The following is a 17,961-nucleotide window of genomic DNA, read 5'->3' on the forward strand; positions in this document are numbered from 1 at the left end:
TCAAGCCAAACTTAAGAGTAAATGGACTATACTACTTTATCCACATGCTATTAATGCTAAGTAGAATCACTTGGAAACTGGTTCCGTTCTCCCAGCACAGTCCTATTTATAGCCTGATGGTTGGTGCTCATTTTGTATTGTTAGTTACTGCTTTAATAATCTTGCACAAACATCTTCCATTGCTTTGCTCTTTGAGATTGTTGTTGTCGTTGTTGTTGTTGTTTATTGTGCTACCATTCATACCTTCTTTGGGCACCTCTTTTGTTTCTTTACTTGTCCCATCAATCCTTTAGCCAGTTATTTTTTTCCCGCCTTCTATCTTGTCAGACCTTCAATTTTTCTCCCTGTTCCCAACTCCCCTTCATTCTTTCCCTTAAACCTGTTATGTCCTGTTGAAAGACTGTCAATCTGAAATGCTAACTGAGTTTCTCCTCCACAGTTGTTGTCAAACATGCTGAGTATTCTCAAACTTTGTTTTTATTTCCCATTTCTAGCATCTGTAGTGTTCTGATTTTGCAAATTGCAATGATTTCATAAGTCTGATAAGACGCTTAAGGAAAAACACCAAATAAGACTTCTCTATCTTTTGAGTGTTACATCTTCACAACATTTATAAAATTTAATTAAATCTAGGAAGCACCATTAGAACACCCATAGATGGTAGGGATAGTAATTTTTCTTCATAATGGTGGGTAGCTCTGGCAGCCCATTGGATATAATAAATTTGGAATTCGAATCTTAAATATTCCTTTATCTATATTTGAAATTTGAAAAAAGTAAAACAAATTGGATTTTTATGCACATTAAACTTGAAAAATAAAGTCCCTTTTTTTTAATCTGTGAAATGAAATTGTCACAGAAATACAGAGGTGTAATTACCTGAAAAATAATAGTAATGTGGTACTTGAAAGATTGTCAGTTGTTATAATTATTGCATACAGATGGTCTTAATGTTGCTGTTGCATGCATCCTTGGGCAGGTAAAGGCCTGAACATAGAGTGGGAAATACATCTTCAAAGTGATGGTAATCCATATTCTGGAATGAGAAGCCTATTTAGAGCTCCGGAGAGTTTCAGTGAGGAAGTGCAGACTTGCTGTGCTCTGTGCAAGTCATTGAATCATTTATTTTGTGCTTTGATAAAGCATTATGATCTCCTTCATGTTTAAGAGGTTAATCAATTCGTAGATGGTGCAGTCATTAATAGTGTTACAGAAGGATTTGCGTAATTATGTGGTTCATTATTGTGAACTTCTGCCTCAATTTTTTGATTGCTCATCAAATTCTCAATATCTCCAGGAGAGACACTGCGCCCAGGATTTACATGTTGTAACAATATACATGAAACCAGCATTTCAACTGAAATATAACTATCATATGGTCACACACTGCTGTATTATTTGCTAAACTCGGGCATGGAAATATCAATCTTGACATCTTTAGGTGTTAATAGATATTCAACTGCATGCGTTTTTGAGTTATACCCAGATGCTATGAAGCTTGCAATTTGGTGCTTATTTTGATGCCTTTGTTTCTGTATTTTTTGAATTGTTTTTTTGTTTAATTGAATGATCCCTCTTTCTAGATTTCATATAACCTATACTCCAGTACCCTCATTGTTGAAGCCCTGTGATCCTTGTCAGAAGTGCTTCCAGGTCAAAGTAAGATTCTTTTCTTTTGAGAGTATTTGACAGAAATGTTTTAGATTGTGAATTCTTGAATGAATCTCTCAAAGGGACAGCAATCGTGATACATGCTGATCTTTGTGGGAATGGTTTTATAACACAAAGAATATTTGTTATTAATACAAGCATTCATACTTTAACTGAATAGTATCTTGACATGCTCTTCACTTGCTGTCAAAATTTTCCTTATTGCCTGTGCTTCCATTACTGTTATTTTGTGTTTACATTCTTTCACTTTCAAAGCTTTCATTTTCTGTAGTTGCTTTTTTTTTGAAACCACATATAGGAAGAATACAAATAGTATATTCCCATTGTCTGAGATGAGACAGCAATTTTTTTTTTTTGTTCTTTGTCAATGTTGTACTATCTGCATTAATTAAGAGGTATGCTACCGACCCAAAGTGATTTGGTCCCATTATTGAAGCTCCCATCCACCTCCCATCACGGTATCTAAGAAGGAGTTGAAAAAGTGGAGATTTGTACTCTGGTATCTAGATTGAATGTGCTGTTCCATCGTAACAATTTAATTGTTCAAGTACTCCACAGTATCACACTGTTCTTTGAATTTACAAGTTAGAATGGTAGAATTTATTAGTTGCACAAAAGAATTTAAAGGATTATGAGTTGAAGAGGGAAGTTTTATCAGTTAGATAATCAAATTAAATCAAGTGTTTATGAACAAATTAAAGTCAATAATTCAATGAATGAGAACAACAGTAAAATATTCTGATTATCAGAAGCTGAAAATAATTTCATTATTGGCATATTTTTATATTTTTAAAATTTTTGTTACCTGTTGTCATTGCAACTCCAGCTACAATAATTCTGTTGTTTGGTGTACTGACTGGTCTAGATTGCAAAGGAAAACAAAAACAAAAATTCCTTGTACAAATTATAATACTGATGGTCAATAGTTCTGATTTCAATTCCAGACAGTGAGTGTTGCCAACACTGTCACATACATACATAAAGCACTGTGGAATTTAATGTTGAGGTGATGAATTGCATAACAATAACGTGAGGATTGTCACCTTTCAAAGGCAGGATATATCTTGTGTATTCAACTTTTCTTTAATAAAGGTGAAATTGATGCAGCATCTTAGGGTAAATTGGAATATTTTCATAATTAGTATTCAATATTACAGCATTTAATATTCTCCAACATAGATACACCAAATGGGAAGTAAAATAACCTTTATCCTTGGGTCCAAATTAGGAATGAAATGTAATACAAATGTGTAGAATTCTTTGTTTTAAAATGTTATCTTAATGCTTATCATACATGATGATTTGAATTTTTTTTCCCAATTAAATGTTGGGGATTTATGCCATTACCTTTTGCTCTGCTTCAAACTGTGTTCTTTAACTACAGACTCCATTCCTCTCCCCAGCAACTGTGCAAAACAAATCCATTCTGTTTGCAAGCTTTGTATCATATGTGACCCGAGATGCATGTCCAACAATATGTCTCCACGGTCACTTAGGCTGTCTGTCTTCATGTTCGTAACATTGCCTGATTTTGTACCACGTCTCAGCTCATCAGCTGCTGAAACCTTGAATTCATGTCTTTTTTTAACTCTAGACCTCTCCACACTGGATTGTTACCATCTGTGAACAAAGGTCATCCAAAACTCTGTTCCAAGTTCTTATCTCTGTGCTCACGAAACCACATTTGTTTCTGGTTAAACACCTTTATTTTGAAATGATCATTCTTGTTTAAAAATCCCTGCAAGGCATTGTCCCTCCCTATCTCTGTAATTTCCTCCAACCTCTCAACGGTCCAAAAAAATCTGGACTCATCTAAGTCTGGCCTGTCCAGCATCTCTGATTTTATTTGCTCCACTATTGGTGGCTATGCCTTCAGCTGCCTAGTCCCTAAATTTTGAGAGGGACCCTTACACCCGCCCACGTCAGGGACCATTGAATATTGATTGGGGTAGATGTGTTTCTGGACCATTGTTTTCCTTACTTACTGAGGCTAGTTAAGAAGGTATATTGTTACCTTGACTGAGATCAAGTCAAATCTAGCACAAGTTACAAGATTGTGACCTTTATGCAATATAGTAATGTTATACCAAGGAATTTGTATAAGCAGCTTTGCATCTTATTAACTTAATTTTGGTTTCCTTTCCTTTCTGCAGCTGACTCCATTGCGGACACTATGTCAGTGTTCCTCACAACCACCAACAGCCAAACAGATGTAGTGAATCGCAACAGTTCAGCTACACCACCAAATACGCTTAACCTTCGTTCCTCCCACAACAAATTGGTCAATTCTGAAATAAAGAACGGAGAAACCAAGAACAACACCCCTCCAAAGTGTAGGAAGAAATATGCCTTAACTAATATCCAGGCTGCAATGGGCCTTGGAGACACCACAGCATCGCCAGCGATAGTAAATAACGCCAACTCAAAACTGGCAAAGAACGGAGAAAACCAGCTGCGGAAAGCAGCTGAACACAGCCAGCAGGTCATGAACAAGAATATCAGTGCAAATGTTGTCAAAAATATAATCTCAGAAAAATTGGAGGGCAAGGAGCCAAACTTGCAAGACACGTCTTGCACTGGGCCCTTGTCATCACAACCGAGGAAGAGTAAGAGCTTCCTGAATTACTATGCAGATCTGGAGTCATCCACTCGTGAGTCAGAGCAAAATTATGGCAACAATCCTATTGATTGTGAGGAAAACACCGGCCTATCCCATGATAAAAGTACAACGAATGATGACGTGGCCAGTGACGAGAGCATGTCTGCCAGTCCTGAAGATTGCCAAATGGCCACACTCTCCTCCAGTCCAGAAATAAAGAAAGATCCACCCCGACTGGGAGGGAAAACTGACTCTGCATTGAGTAAAATGCAGAATATGGCCCCCAGTGATGAAGATTCAAGTTGGACCACCCTATCACAGGACAGTGCTTCACTGAGTTCACCTGAAACAGGTATGAACACTGCTAACTTTTCATATGTTTATTTATATACTGTAATTGGTCATTTTATTGCAGACTTTATTCTTGAAAACTGAATTTTTTAATAAGTTGCTTTCAAAGGCAAGGGATTGTCAGAATACTGGATCCTAATAAAAAGAGACATGGAACCTCAGAATTTCAGAAGTAAATGGAAATTTTTGGACATAGGCAACACTGCTTTGATTCTTAATTTACATTTTCAAGCAACTCCAAGTTGATGCACTTCTGGTGTTTACAGTCTTTGGCTCATTAGATTGCAGCGCGGAATTCCACAAGACCAACAGATTGAGGAAAGACAGTTTATGACTTTCAATTTCTGTTCATGTTCTCAATGTTTTGGGATAAACTGTAGATTCAGTAATGTAAAATTCACACATCTAGAGTTTTTTATGGGCTTTGTATTCATCTGTATTTACCCTGCTCACATCTAATGGTGGTAGCTTTACTGACAGGTTTCTGGAGAGGAGAGTGCTTTCTTAAGTTTGCTTTTGGCTTCACCAGTATTTGCCACAGTATTTCTTGTTCAAACCAAGCATTCCATTGGTATCCTTGTGTAAAACTAAGGGAGTGTACAGAAACATAAAAACATGGAAGAGGCCATTCAGCCCTTTGAGCCTGCTCTGCCATTCATATCGATCATGGCTACTCGTCCAACTCAATAGCCTAATCCTACTTTCTCCCTATTACCTTTGATCCCATTCGCCCCAAGTGCTATATCCAGCCACCGCTTGAATACATTCAGTGTTTTGGCATCAACTATTTCCTGTCGTAATGAATTCCACAGGCTCACCACTCTTGGGGTAAAGAAATGTCTCCTCATCTCCATCCTAAATGGTCTACCCTGAATCCTCAGTTTGTGACCCCTGGTTCTGGACAAACCCACCATCACTTTATCTGATTCCTTTGAAATAATGATTATGCTAGCAATTAGTTGTAATACCAAGCTCTTCATTTTAAAGTTTCTTATCTGCAGGTTTTAGGATTTTTCAGGAAGGTGCTAGCTGATTTATGCAAGATGAAGAAGCTGATTCGAGGTCATTTAACAAGGCCTGTGAAGTAATCATAAAAATAAAGATGCTGCAGAAACTCTGCACGTCCAGCAGCTTCTATGGCGAGAGAAGCAAAGTTAACATTTTGAGTCCGATGTGATTCTTGTTCGGAACCAAATTTTTTTTAGAGTTGGACTCTTCTGTTAAGCTGTTTTCCCACCACAGATCCATCCATCCATCCTCCTGAGATTCTGCAGCACTTTATTTTTTTCTCAGATCTCTAGCATCCACTGCATTTTGTTTTTATTTCAAGATCTTTGAAGCAGTTTGGTCAATGAAACTGTCATAAATGAAGAAAACAATCTAGCCAGGGCTGACTGTGCTTTGACAGTTACATTTTGGTTAAAGTAATTGTTTGGATCGGCTGAACAGGGGCAGGGCCAGTGGTGTTTGTCATCTTTTTAGCTTAAGGGCTCTATGGCTAGGGTTTCTATTGAGCTGCCTGCACTTGGCTGATCAGTCTTCAATCTGCTGACAGTTTTCAGACTGCAGAAGTTCTGACTAGCTTGACTCAGTGATTGTAGTTCACTGAGAGCTCAGCAAATGGTTTCGGGGATCTGGTTTTGTTGAAATGGTACTCAAGGGAAGTGCCTTTGATACGCCATGAAGGATAGGATAATTTGTATTTCTCCTGCAGAATGCTGTGCATTGACGTACTTTAGTTAAATAGTGCGTTGATGCATAGCCAAGGCCTCAGTCTAATGGAACATATATTTAATCCGCCTATTGAAGAGAGGGAATTTATGTGACAGCACATGATGCATTCCAGTCTACCAGAATGGAGTAGGTCTCTGTTTTATTCCTAGGCCTTGATTTCTTTTCCTAGGGCATTGAGCAGGCAAAAATATACCTAAATTCAGAGGAAAAACTAGGTGCCTAACAAGAAGTATTAGTGAACTCATGTAGGATATCTAAGATTCAGAAATGCAAACAGTTAAACTAATTGCTGAAATTAATACTTTTTGAAATTAATTTGGTGGGAGGGGAGACAAATAGCACCTTTTGAGTAGTGGTTTTCAGTCATCAACATTGATTCTCTGGGGATTCTGCTGATCTCCTTCTTGGGATTAAGACAACCTCTCAAAAATTCAGACTTGTACAAAAAAATTCTTTTAGTACCTTTATTCAAGCCATTATGTTATGCAATGCCCATACTACAAAAATGTCATTATTTCTTTCAATGTGCCCCTTCCTCTTCAGTTTCTGATTTTAGGGTAAAATGCACATCTGGAGATCTAACCCATACTGCATTTGTACGTGATGTTCACCACTCTGATTTCCTCCACCAGTTTGTACTGAGTGGTGAACTGCAGCCTACAATGACAGGTTTCAATCTCTGTAACTGGCATATTCATCTGAGATCTCAAAGGCTGCTCCATTTCACCCAAAATTACATGTTATTAAAAGATTTTTTTGACTATCAAATTTTTGAGAACCATGAGCGGCTCAGTGGCACTGCTACCTCATAGCATCAGGGATGTGGTTCAATTCCATCCTCGGGTGACTGTGTGGAAGTTGCAATTCTCTCCATGTCTGCGTGGGTTTCCTTGGGTGCTCCAGCTTTCTCCCTCAGTCCAAAGATGTTCAGGTTAGGTGGATTGGCCATGTTAAATTACTCAGTGTCCAGGGATTGGTAGGTTAGGTGTATTGGCCATGGGATATGCAGGATTACAGGGAGTGGGTTGGCAGGAGGGGCGGAGGGGTCTGGTTGAGATACTCTTTTGAAGGGTCCGTGTGGACTTGAAGGGCTGAATTGCCTGCTTCCACACTGTAGAGATTATAAGACCTTTTTAGGCAAGAATGAAAGAACATATACGTTATGTAACTTAAATCTTTCAGTGTTAACACCAGCAAGTGCTCACACTGGCCTATTGGATAAGTAGACATAATATTTTGTTGAAAGTTCTTTTTTTAAATTTATATTCATACAATTAATCATTAGGGAATACAGGAAATGGGCAATTGCTGAGTTTAGGTTGAATGACATTACTCTTGGGTTCAGTTTAAATTATTGATCAGAAAGTGGGGAAGGCCTTTGTGTTGAGAGTAGCACTCTAGCTAATAGAAATCTCCCACTAAATCAATTTATGATATAACTGAAGTGCACCTACAGGGAGCTGAAGGTTAGAAACCCAAATAAGAATTCTATCCTGTAAGATTAGTGGTTAGCGTTCAAAGAAATTTAGCTGATTCATTCAATTTTACATTTGATCTAAGTAAGGGTGAGCAGTGTGCATTCTTTACAGTCGGAGTATACTCTTGTATCGAAATGTATTGCAGTGACTGATAATTGAACGCCAGTAGTGAAAACAGACAACTCCTAGACAAAATGGGCCAGTAAATATATCATTGTTTTTCTAGTTGGAGATGATACTGTACTGAATGCATTATATGGATGCCCTCCTGTTATTTCTTTATGGCTGTCCTTTGCCTTATTTATTGGAATGGACTGGCATTAATGTTGTGAGCAACGCATTGTTTTAGCTTTCAAAGCAGCAGAATCTGATAGAGAATGATTATTTTTTGTTGGTTATTTCTGTGTAACCTGAGGTTAATTGAGTTCCTGTTGTGTAAGTTGGTTACTGTGTATTTTGATGATATGCCAGTGTTGTTGATTGTAAATAATATGGAGCTACCGAAACACGCATACAATTAGGATGAAGAATGTTGGTAATAGATCAGAAGGTGAACTGGATTGAAGCAACTAATAATGGTAAGTACAGTTTATTTCAGTAACCTGCTCGTGTGCATCAAGAATCCTGGTTTAATGCTCATCAAACTTGAAGTTACAAAGTGTTTTCCTTTTATCTTATATCTACTAACATGTAAAATTTTGCATGCCTTTCCAAACTTGGTTTAGATTTAAAAAACCCCACAATACCACATTGAAATAAAACATGCAACAAAAAGCTTATTAAAAAGCAGAGACATCCTCACAGCTTCATTCACAGGATGTGGGTGTCGCTGGCTGGCCCAGGATTTATTGTCCGTCCCTAGTTGCCTTGAGAAGGTGACGCTGAGCTGCCTTCTCAGACTACTGTAGTCCATGTACCGTAGTATATCCAGAATGTCATTTAACAAGGGAGTTCCAGGATTTTGGCCAATTGAAGAAACGTTGATATATTTCCAAGTCAGCATAGTGAATAGCTTGGAGCAGAACTTGCAGTTGGTAATGTTCCTATGTATTTACTTGTCTGCCATCTAAGGGGCTGTGATGAATTTCTGGAATGCACCTTGTAGCTGGTGTACACTGTTCGTACTGAGGATTGCTGCTGCTGCTACTACTGCTAGATTGCAGAATAAAAATAATTGTTTCTCTTTTGTAAGTAATTGTATATTTCCTTTTAATTGAGAAATATATAACTGGTTAATCAAATATTTCCTCAGGTAACATGTTTTGATATAGTACAGCCATGTTAATAAAGGATAATTTTCCATCTTTTCCCTGCATGCATCTTCTGCTATATAATCCATTCTCTCAACTTTTAAATAGAAGTTTATTTACAATGGTTGAGAGATTTTTTTTTTTCTTTTGCTTTTAAAATTTTTAAATTATTCCAGCATGTAACTTCCAGCAATTTGGGATATCACTATTCTTTAGTAGTAGTATAGAACTTAAAAGTTCCTAACAAATGACATTGAGTAGAAGCATTTTGTCTTACACTGATGGTTGGCATGGAGATGCAGCCAGACCTGTCACTGTCAACCATAGCTAGCTCATTATCCTAGAGCAATCAGGGAGTCGCTGGTCACGGAATTGGTAAGTATTACAAAGGAAACCAATTTAAGTTTATTATTTGAGCTCACTTGTGCATGCTACAGGCTACATATATTCACACACCCGTTCGATGTAAGCAAAAGCAGTTGATCTAAACATTCCTCCTTTTTCATTTGAGAAAGTGATATGGAAACTGGCAACTCCTGCTGCAGGCCCATGGCAACACCCTGACCAATCTAAGTCTACTTGCCTGGCCTCAGGTTAATCAGCTACTGAAGATTGACAGTTAACTTCATGCCAACCATGGTCCAACCAGTCAGCACATTTTTGTCATGCTGTAAAAATTGGTGTTATCTTTCCACGTTCCCGTTCATCCCAGTCCTAATGAGACTAAAGCAAAAATTTTTTGACCGAGTGTGGTACTTTATCAATATTTATTTTAAGGATAATAACACATGCATGAAGATTTTTTAACCTATGCTGTTGACTTTGGCCTCCCGCCTCTACTTCAGTTTATTAGCTCTGCAATTTTAGACTGCAGCTGTTTGACCCTATTTTACCAGGCAACATAAGGTATATGGATGAGTCCTCCTACCTGCACCAGCAATGGGTCCAATTGAATTGAGACTTTTTTTTCCATTTTCCAAATCAGAATATGATTTTCGATGGGAGTGAGTCTATCTTAAAACATGCATTTAAAACAAAAATGTATTTTGAAGTAGTCAAGATTTCACCAAATACCGACCCTTCAATTTTTGGCTTTCTGCTAGAGGTTTAATATCCAATAATAATTTATTTTGTGATGTCACTGACGCATATTCATAATTTAAATTTCTTGGATATTTAGCCTAGAAACATTTGCACCTTTTCTATGATGCCCTTTTACACCATTCGCTGTGGTAAATTTTATGAGTTGGAATTCTGCAAGTTATTTCCCGTCACTTAGGTGTTGTACACCGATATCGAACAGGTTCATATCAGTAGTTGTGCCGTAAATATTGCTTGACAGTCATGTATGAACTGCATTGACAGAGTGATTAGTGACCATAAGATATAGGAGCAGAAGTAGGCTCCTTTGTCAGTATTTTGCAGGTACCATTCCTCCGAGATACTTTGGTCCATTCCTCCTCCACTCCCAACACCCCCTTACTATGCAAATTTGCCACATACGACTTCCATCCTCTCAATGCAAGGACCCAGACACACCTTCTAGGTGAAGCAGCAATTTACCTGCATTTCAATCAGTCAAGAATTTGGTACTCACAGCATGGTCCCCTCTACAGTGAAGAGATGAAACACAGATTGGACAACTACTTTTTCGAACACCTACATCCTGTCAGCAAAAATGACCCTGAGCTTCCAGTTAGAGTCTTAGAGATGTACAGCACGGAAATAGACCCTTCCATAGAGCTGAATTTGATTGTGGTTTTAATTCTGAGTCTTGAGAATCTGATAGACTCTCCCTTGAGTCTACATAAAACTGAGCTTGGACTTTCTCAGCTTCAAATGATCCCTTCTTTAACCAAGCACTTCTGGTCTGGAATTTTCAAACAAAATTCTTTACATTTGGGTAACATATTTCTTAGCACTTCTGAACAATCTTCCTTCTTCAGGAGCAACTATGTCATATCGTTTTGTTCTTTCTCCTCTATTTGAAGGAGCTCTTAAAATGTTTTTCCTTTGAAACAAGTAAATGCATTATTTAGTTTACTGCTTTAGTCTTGTGCCTTTACTGAAATAATAGTATGGTCTTTCTTTTCTGCAGAGCAGAAGTGGTGTGAACATGGTAATTTGCTTTGCTGAAATATATTTGTTAAAAAGCTGAGCATCAAATGCTGTGATCGTTAATGGACTAAGTTTAACAGTATCTTCCCACAACCCTTGAAATGCTTGAATTGGCCTGCCAACTAAAATATGAAGTAACAAAAATCATTTTAGCCCAAGTGCTGCTTCTATTGCATAAAGATTGTTAGGTGTGCCATGTAGAAGTCTCAAATTGCACTGATTCAGTTTGCTTTCCTGTTATCTGTTTTAGCAGAAGTTCTCACTTTAAAGGCAGAAGTTGCTGGAAAAGCTCAGCAGGTCTGGCAGCATCTGTGAAGAAAAATCAGACTTAATATTTCGGGTCCAAAATGTTAACCCTGATTTTTTCTTCAGAGCTGCTGCCAGACCTGCTGAGCTTTTCCAGCAACTTCTGTGTTTTTTCCTGATTTACAGCATCCTTTCAGTTCTCACTTTAAAGTATTGCCAAAATGCCATTTTATGATTTAGTCTGCTACTATTAAATCAAATCTTTGACATTCCATCTGTACAACTACTAAAGCCCACAAAATGTATTCCCTGGAAGATGTGAATAAATTACAAGTCTTGAATTTAGATCTGTTTGAGAATTGCTGACTGTGATTCCCAGAATCTTTCAATTGGGAGCAGCAAATATTAATGGAGTTCACTTAAGGATTAAAATGGGCATAAACTTTATTTGTGTTGAAGTAATGAATTATAAAAACTAATGCCTGAGGTTTGGAGGCACTGGAGCTCTCTCTTACCCTATAAAGCTTGTTTTTTATTCTTGAAATATTAATTAAAATATATGATGAGTGAAATTCTAATGAATTTACAGTCAGTGTTCAATTGGTCAGTTTTACAGTTCACAACTGAATCAACATTCATAATTTTACAGCTCTTTAACTGGCTGAATTTCTCAACTTTAAATTCAACTTTAAAAACTGTAATTAAGGTTTTAGATTAGATTTGTAGTTCGGGTTCTGGATGTTGTGGTTGGTTGGCTCGCCAAACTGGTTCGTTGTTCCACAGATGTTTCATTACCCTGCTGCGTAACATCATCATTGCAGCCTCCGATGAAGCGCTGTTGTGTTTTCCCGCCTGGTATTTAAACTCTGGTGTCTGTCGAGCTGGGTTACCTCATTTCCGGTTTTCCTTTGCAGTGGTGTATATATAGAGTCTAGTTCTATGTGTTTGTTGATGGCCTCTTTGGTGGAGAACCAGGCCTCTAGGAATTCCCGTGCTTGTCTCTGTTTGGCCTGTCCCAGGATCCTGGTGTTGTCCCAATCAAACTGGTGGTTCTCCTTATCCATGTGAATGGAGATGAGTGAGCATTGGTCATGTCTTTTTGTTGCTAGTTGGTGTTCCTGTATTCTTGTGGCCAATTTTCTTCCTGTCTGTCCAATGTAATATTTGTCGCAGTCTTCGCAGGGAATCTTGTATATGACATTAGTCCTGTCCATAGTGGGTAACGGGTCTTTGGTTTGGGTTGGCTACAAATCTACTCCAAAAAAGACATGACCAATACTCACTCATCTGCATTCACATGGATAAGGAAAACCACCAGTTCGATTGGGACAACACCAGGATCCTGGGACAGGCCAAACAGAGACAAGCACGGGAATTCCTAGAGGCCTGTTTCTCCACCAAGAAAGCCATCAACAAACACATAGAGCTCGACCCTATATATACACCACTGCGAAGGAAAACTGGAAATGAGGTAATTCAGCTCAACAGACACCGGAGTTTAAATCACAGGCGGGAAAACACCACAGCGCTTCATCAGAGGCTGCACCGATGATGTTACCCAGCAGGGTAATGAAACGTCTGCAGAACAATGAACCGGCTCGGCGAGCCAACCAACCACAAAAAAATGTAATATTCTGTTTGTGACATGTGCCTTTATTACCAGCAAAATATTTAGCATTTTGCTTATTGGGATATAAATGTTTGTTAAAAGCACAACACTTTGTTTAAAAATGCATCAAGCTAATGTATTTAAGGGAAGTCCAGGAAATTCCTGCTTAATGCATGAGATGTTAACACTGATCTGGTTAGACCAGACTGGCATGACCGTATCATGGACTTTATATAGAAAGATAGGTACTGAAAACATACAACGTGCAAGAAAAAAATGTTCACTTTTTCTTCTACATGCTGACTGTTGCTTTGTTTAGTTTTCAGCAGGAAGCTTGGCGCTATTTGTGTTGAGATTTTGGTGTGGATTTTCAACTTGCATGATATAAAGTAGTCTTGTGAATTAACTGCCCCTTACAGAAAACAACTGATTATCATTCCTATTGAATGTGCCCTCACTTTATTCATGATGTTTGGTTTAAGAATGCGAGGTGGTCTTATTCAAACACAGGAATTTTGAGGGGACTGAGTGGAGTGGATAGTGGGAGACTGTTTCCTTTTGTATGGGAACTGAAAGTAGAGGACACAGTTTAAGAATAAAAGGTCTCCCTTTTACAACATCAATGAGATTTTTTTCTGTCAGCAGTTCATTAGAGTAGAATTCTCTTTTGCAGAAGGTAGTTGAAGCTGGGTCTTTAAGTTTGTTCTTTTCTTTAGGCGGTTTGGGGGGTGGAGGGTTTGGGGGCTGGGGGGAGAGTCAGACAGGAAAGTGGAATGGAGACGACACCCAGATCAGCCATGATCTTATTGAATGGTAGACCAAATGGCCTCCTGCTTTCCTAAATCCTATGTCCTAAGGTACAGGCATGTATGGTATGGTGTGATGCTGATTATTGAGTGGAATTTCAGATTGCTTTTGTAAGCTTTTAACTTTGTTCTGTAGCTTTGTATATGGAGTGATTTGGTTATTCTGGTGCCATAAATCAAATATGGAAACAGAATCTGATATTTTTCTATGATATTTATCCCTTGCTAATCAACAGCGACAGTGCATTCACTATCACTATCCATCTGCAACATAATTGAATTTTTAAGTTTTATGACCAGCAGTGGTAAATTTCTTGCAACACAGTTTATTGCAGAGTGAATAATGCTGGTGGCATTCACTGTGCAAAAGGGGTTTCTGATTAATTGATAAGCCAGTGCTACTGCAGATTGTCAGGTTTTTTTTTAATGAGATACCACTCAATCACCAGAGTTTTGCCCTTTGGTCTGGTTTTTGAGGATGTTTAGTTTCTTGATGTCTTGTGAATGGCAGTGTTTGTAATAACGGTAAATTTACTCATCACTCTAACGCTGATACAATTCTCACGGAATTTTAAATATCCTATTGTAACACTTGCTGGAAGAATTTCACCAGGTTTACTTGACTGATGCAAGGGTTTAAATATACCTAAGGTTATCAATACTGAAAGAGACATTTCATATTATTTAAAATGCTGCTGTTCTCCAATTTTAGAAAACTTCCTCAAGGAGCAAGTTTATTTTTTCTTCTTTTTCCTCAAACTTGCTATTTTAAATAGAAATACTTATGTTTAATCTACTATCTGTAATAGCTTCAGGTTATCTGCTGAAGACAGTTGTACCTTTGTAATTTTCCACAATAGCTTTTGCTCAGAATTCATTTGAGGAATAAAGGAATTCCTCCACCTTATTTTACGCAGTGGATCTGTTCTTGCTATAAGTCCCATTCGTGGTACATGTATTATATTCAAAAGATATATTTGCTGTATGGAGCTCAATGTTGCATTTTGTAGATACTTCGTACATAGTCCTGTGTCACACTGTTTTTAGATCTAGAGGCAGGTAACAATAGAAATATGTTTGTTCTTGCCTGCCTTTAATAAGGTAGCAGCTGTTTTGTTCCCTGTCGCTATCCCCGAATTCACACAACACTCAAGGTAGTTTACATGAAGTCACTTTTCACTATTTTCTAAACATTGCATTAATGTCATCTGTGCATTCTGTTGCACAGCTTGAAGATTATCCTCGTCATTTTTTCATCAGTTAATTTAGTTACTGCATGTTCGTCATTTCTTCACCTATCTGCACATGGAGCTAATTGTCTTGCACAAAATGCCATCTATAGTGAATTACTCACATTAATGGTCCTTTTTCTGTGCAGGACTGAAGGCAACCCAAAATGATCTTGGGATTATGTATGCCTGTAATTCATCTAACCATCCGTTATTCCACATAAATTTGAGCCTTGTGTTAAGATGTCTGACAATTGCATGCATTGTTATGTTTAAAATTGCTTTTTTTTTTTCAGTCTTGCTACCTGAAGTGTATGAATAGAATTTCACGTATTTGAGGTGAGATGTCACTGATTGTGGCAGTATGCCACTTTCCAATTAAAAATGAAATGTAGTGACAGCTACATTAAATGAGGTGATATATGAATATTTAAGGAAAGATACAGTTCTGTGATGGAGCAGTAAGGAAGTCACCAAATGAACTTTATCATGATTTTTAGTTCCGGAGGTGTACGTTGATTGCAATTTCTGTATGTAATAAAAAAAAAATTACCAGTAAACATTGGATTTTATTTTCAAAATGAGGGGTAGGGGAGAGAGGGTTGCGTTACTTCCTAGGGTGTGCAAAGAGTACTTGAAGGTGACTAGCTGTCTTCGGGAGATTTTTTTTTTCAAAAATGTTGTTCTGGCACTATAATCAGATAAGTAGTGTTAACCTTCAGTCACACTTTTGTATCTGCCTACCATCCACTGGACAAGACACACTTGTCCTGTGTGTTTTGATGTCTGCACATATTCTAGTCAATCAATAAAATGAAATTATTTTGCAATACTGTAGCTCTTCAGTCACGTGATGATTTTGCTGAGGGACTGCAGGGAGATGATCCTTTTGGTTGTCATAGCAACGCAAAGTGCTGAGCAGAAAAGAAGGCAGAATGCACCAAATGATCAGTCAATGTTGTGTAGCCTTATTAAGAATGAACAGGTTTCACCAGACCTTATCCGGAAGTCTGCTCTCTGATTATTGTCTAAGCATTATCTATTTCACAGAGTTTCCATTTATTAGTTGAGCTGCAAGGGAGGGAATTTATTTGTGTATCTGTGCACGTAATGATGCTGGGGAAAGATTATAAGCTGGCCATCATTATCGTGAATTATGAGGGTAGGTAAAACTTCAGACATCTTGTTCTGCATGCGGAATGATCTGGAGTTTAATTATTTAAAAACCAGGCTGTATTTATGGTGGTGCAGTAATGATGTTAAGTGCAGTAAAGGGCCTGGATTTTGTCCAGTCAGCTGTGATTCGGGCAGAAAGACTCCAATTGTAAAGCATTTTCTCATATATTTTGTGGATTTCCAATACTTAAAACATATCGAAGTGATCTAATACCATGGAATGCAACTTAAGATGACTTGCTACCAATGGACAGTGAGTATATGGATGGAGTATGAGCTGCTGAGGGGTACACAACAAATATTTTCAGCACCGTTGCTCAATACGTTTGGTCATTTATATATAAAATTAGAGTTGGTCATGGCCACGCATTGAAACAGAACCAAAAGAGGCCATTCAGACTATTGTGCCTCTGCAGGTCAAAAAGAACGTTGCAGCCTAATTCGACTTTGCAAATCTTAGCCTGTAGCCCTCAGGTTATGACACTTCTAGTGCAAATAAATATTTTTAAGAAATGCTTTGAGGAAGTGAGTTCCAGACTCCCACCACACTCTGGTAAAAACTTTTCTCCTTGGGTTCCCCATTAATTTATTGATAGCATTTTCATTTCAACATCACGTTGAAAGTGTACCCTTGAGAGTATTATTTTGGACCTTGATTTTTCATTGTATTCGCATGTAGTTTCTTCACTTATCTGTGATATTTAACATTTTTTAATGTCTGGCTTTTGCAGTGAGCTGTCTAAGAGACAGCAAGAATTACATTTCTGATTTGAATGATAATTTAAGCAGATTTTGATTTGCAAGAGAAGAAATATTTGCCTTGTGAATAATAGCTGGTAAGTTGTAGATGCATATTTGTGTTTACACCAGATATTTGTTTGTAATAGACGGTATATCACGCTCAAGCTGAACTCTGCATTTCTGTAGAATTAACAAAATCATACGGTTGACCTTTTGACCTTTTGTTTATGCCAGAGATTGCTAGAAAATGATTATGGTAATCTCCTAGAATTCTGCTCCATATGTGGAGTTAAACACCAATACAGACTAGCTCCACCAAACAGGCTAACTCTGAGCAGTCACAAAGATACACAAGCCTGGAAGTGGAGTCATGGTGAGAAAATGTTTGGCCCAAATATTTAAATAGGAGCAGTAAAAGACCACATGCCAATCAATTCTGCTCCTCCATTCACCATGATCTTAACTATACGCAGGCTTTAGGTCCATGTTCCTGTTTGCTCCCTTTATCCCTTGATTTCCTGAAAGATCATAAATCTATTTATCTCAGTCTTAATATAGTTCAAGGATGGTGGATCCACAACCCTCTGTGTTGGATAATCCAAATAATCACAAATCTTTGCATGAAGAAATTTCTCCTTACCTCAGTCGCCAGTGTCAGCCCCTTTCTTCAAACAATGCCCTTTTGTTTTCGATTCCCAGTCAAAGGAAAATATATTTCAATATTGATCCTGTTGAGCCCCTTTTAGAATGTTTCAGTGAGATTACCTTTTTTTTTCTATAGCGAATAAGCATCCAACTTCCTCAGCCTTTGAACATTGGTTCCCAGCTTAAGAGGATTGCCAATCCAGTGAATCTTTGCTGTACTGCTTCCATTGTAATTGCATCCTTCTTTAAATATTGAGACTAAAATTCAACACTACTCTAATTGAGGTCTCAAAAAAGCCCCTTTCAAT

General features: G+C 37.8%; 1 protein-coding gene across 4 annotated transcripts in view; it reads left to right on the top strand.

The window, feature by feature from the left end:
- Nucleotides 1–17,961, top strand: part of apbb2b (amyloid beta (A4) precursor protein-binding, family B, member 2b) — a 159,770-nt gene that overhangs the window by 20,421 nt on the left and 121,388 nt on the right. For 3 of the 4 annotated variants that reach the window (XM_048602810.1, XM_048602820.1, XM_048602827.1), the window contains exon 2: nucleotides 3,825–4,622. In XM_048602810.1, coding sequence (XP_048458767.1) covers nucleotides 3,825–4,622 — 798 coding nt within the window. Of the gene's footprint in view, nucleotides 1–1,583; nucleotides 1,660–3,824; nucleotides 4,623–17,961 lie in introns of all 4 variants that reach the window. The other variant, XM_048602834.1, reaches the window with a different exon arrangement.

The sequence above is a fragment of the Rhincodon typus genome, chromosome 1 (assembly GCF_021869965.1).
Source record: "Rhincodon typus isolate 14 chromosome 1, sRhiTyp1.1, whole genome shotgun sequence".
NCBI lineage: Eukaryota > Metazoa > Chordata > Chondrichthyes > Orectolobiformes > Rhincodontidae > Rhincodon > Rhincodon typus.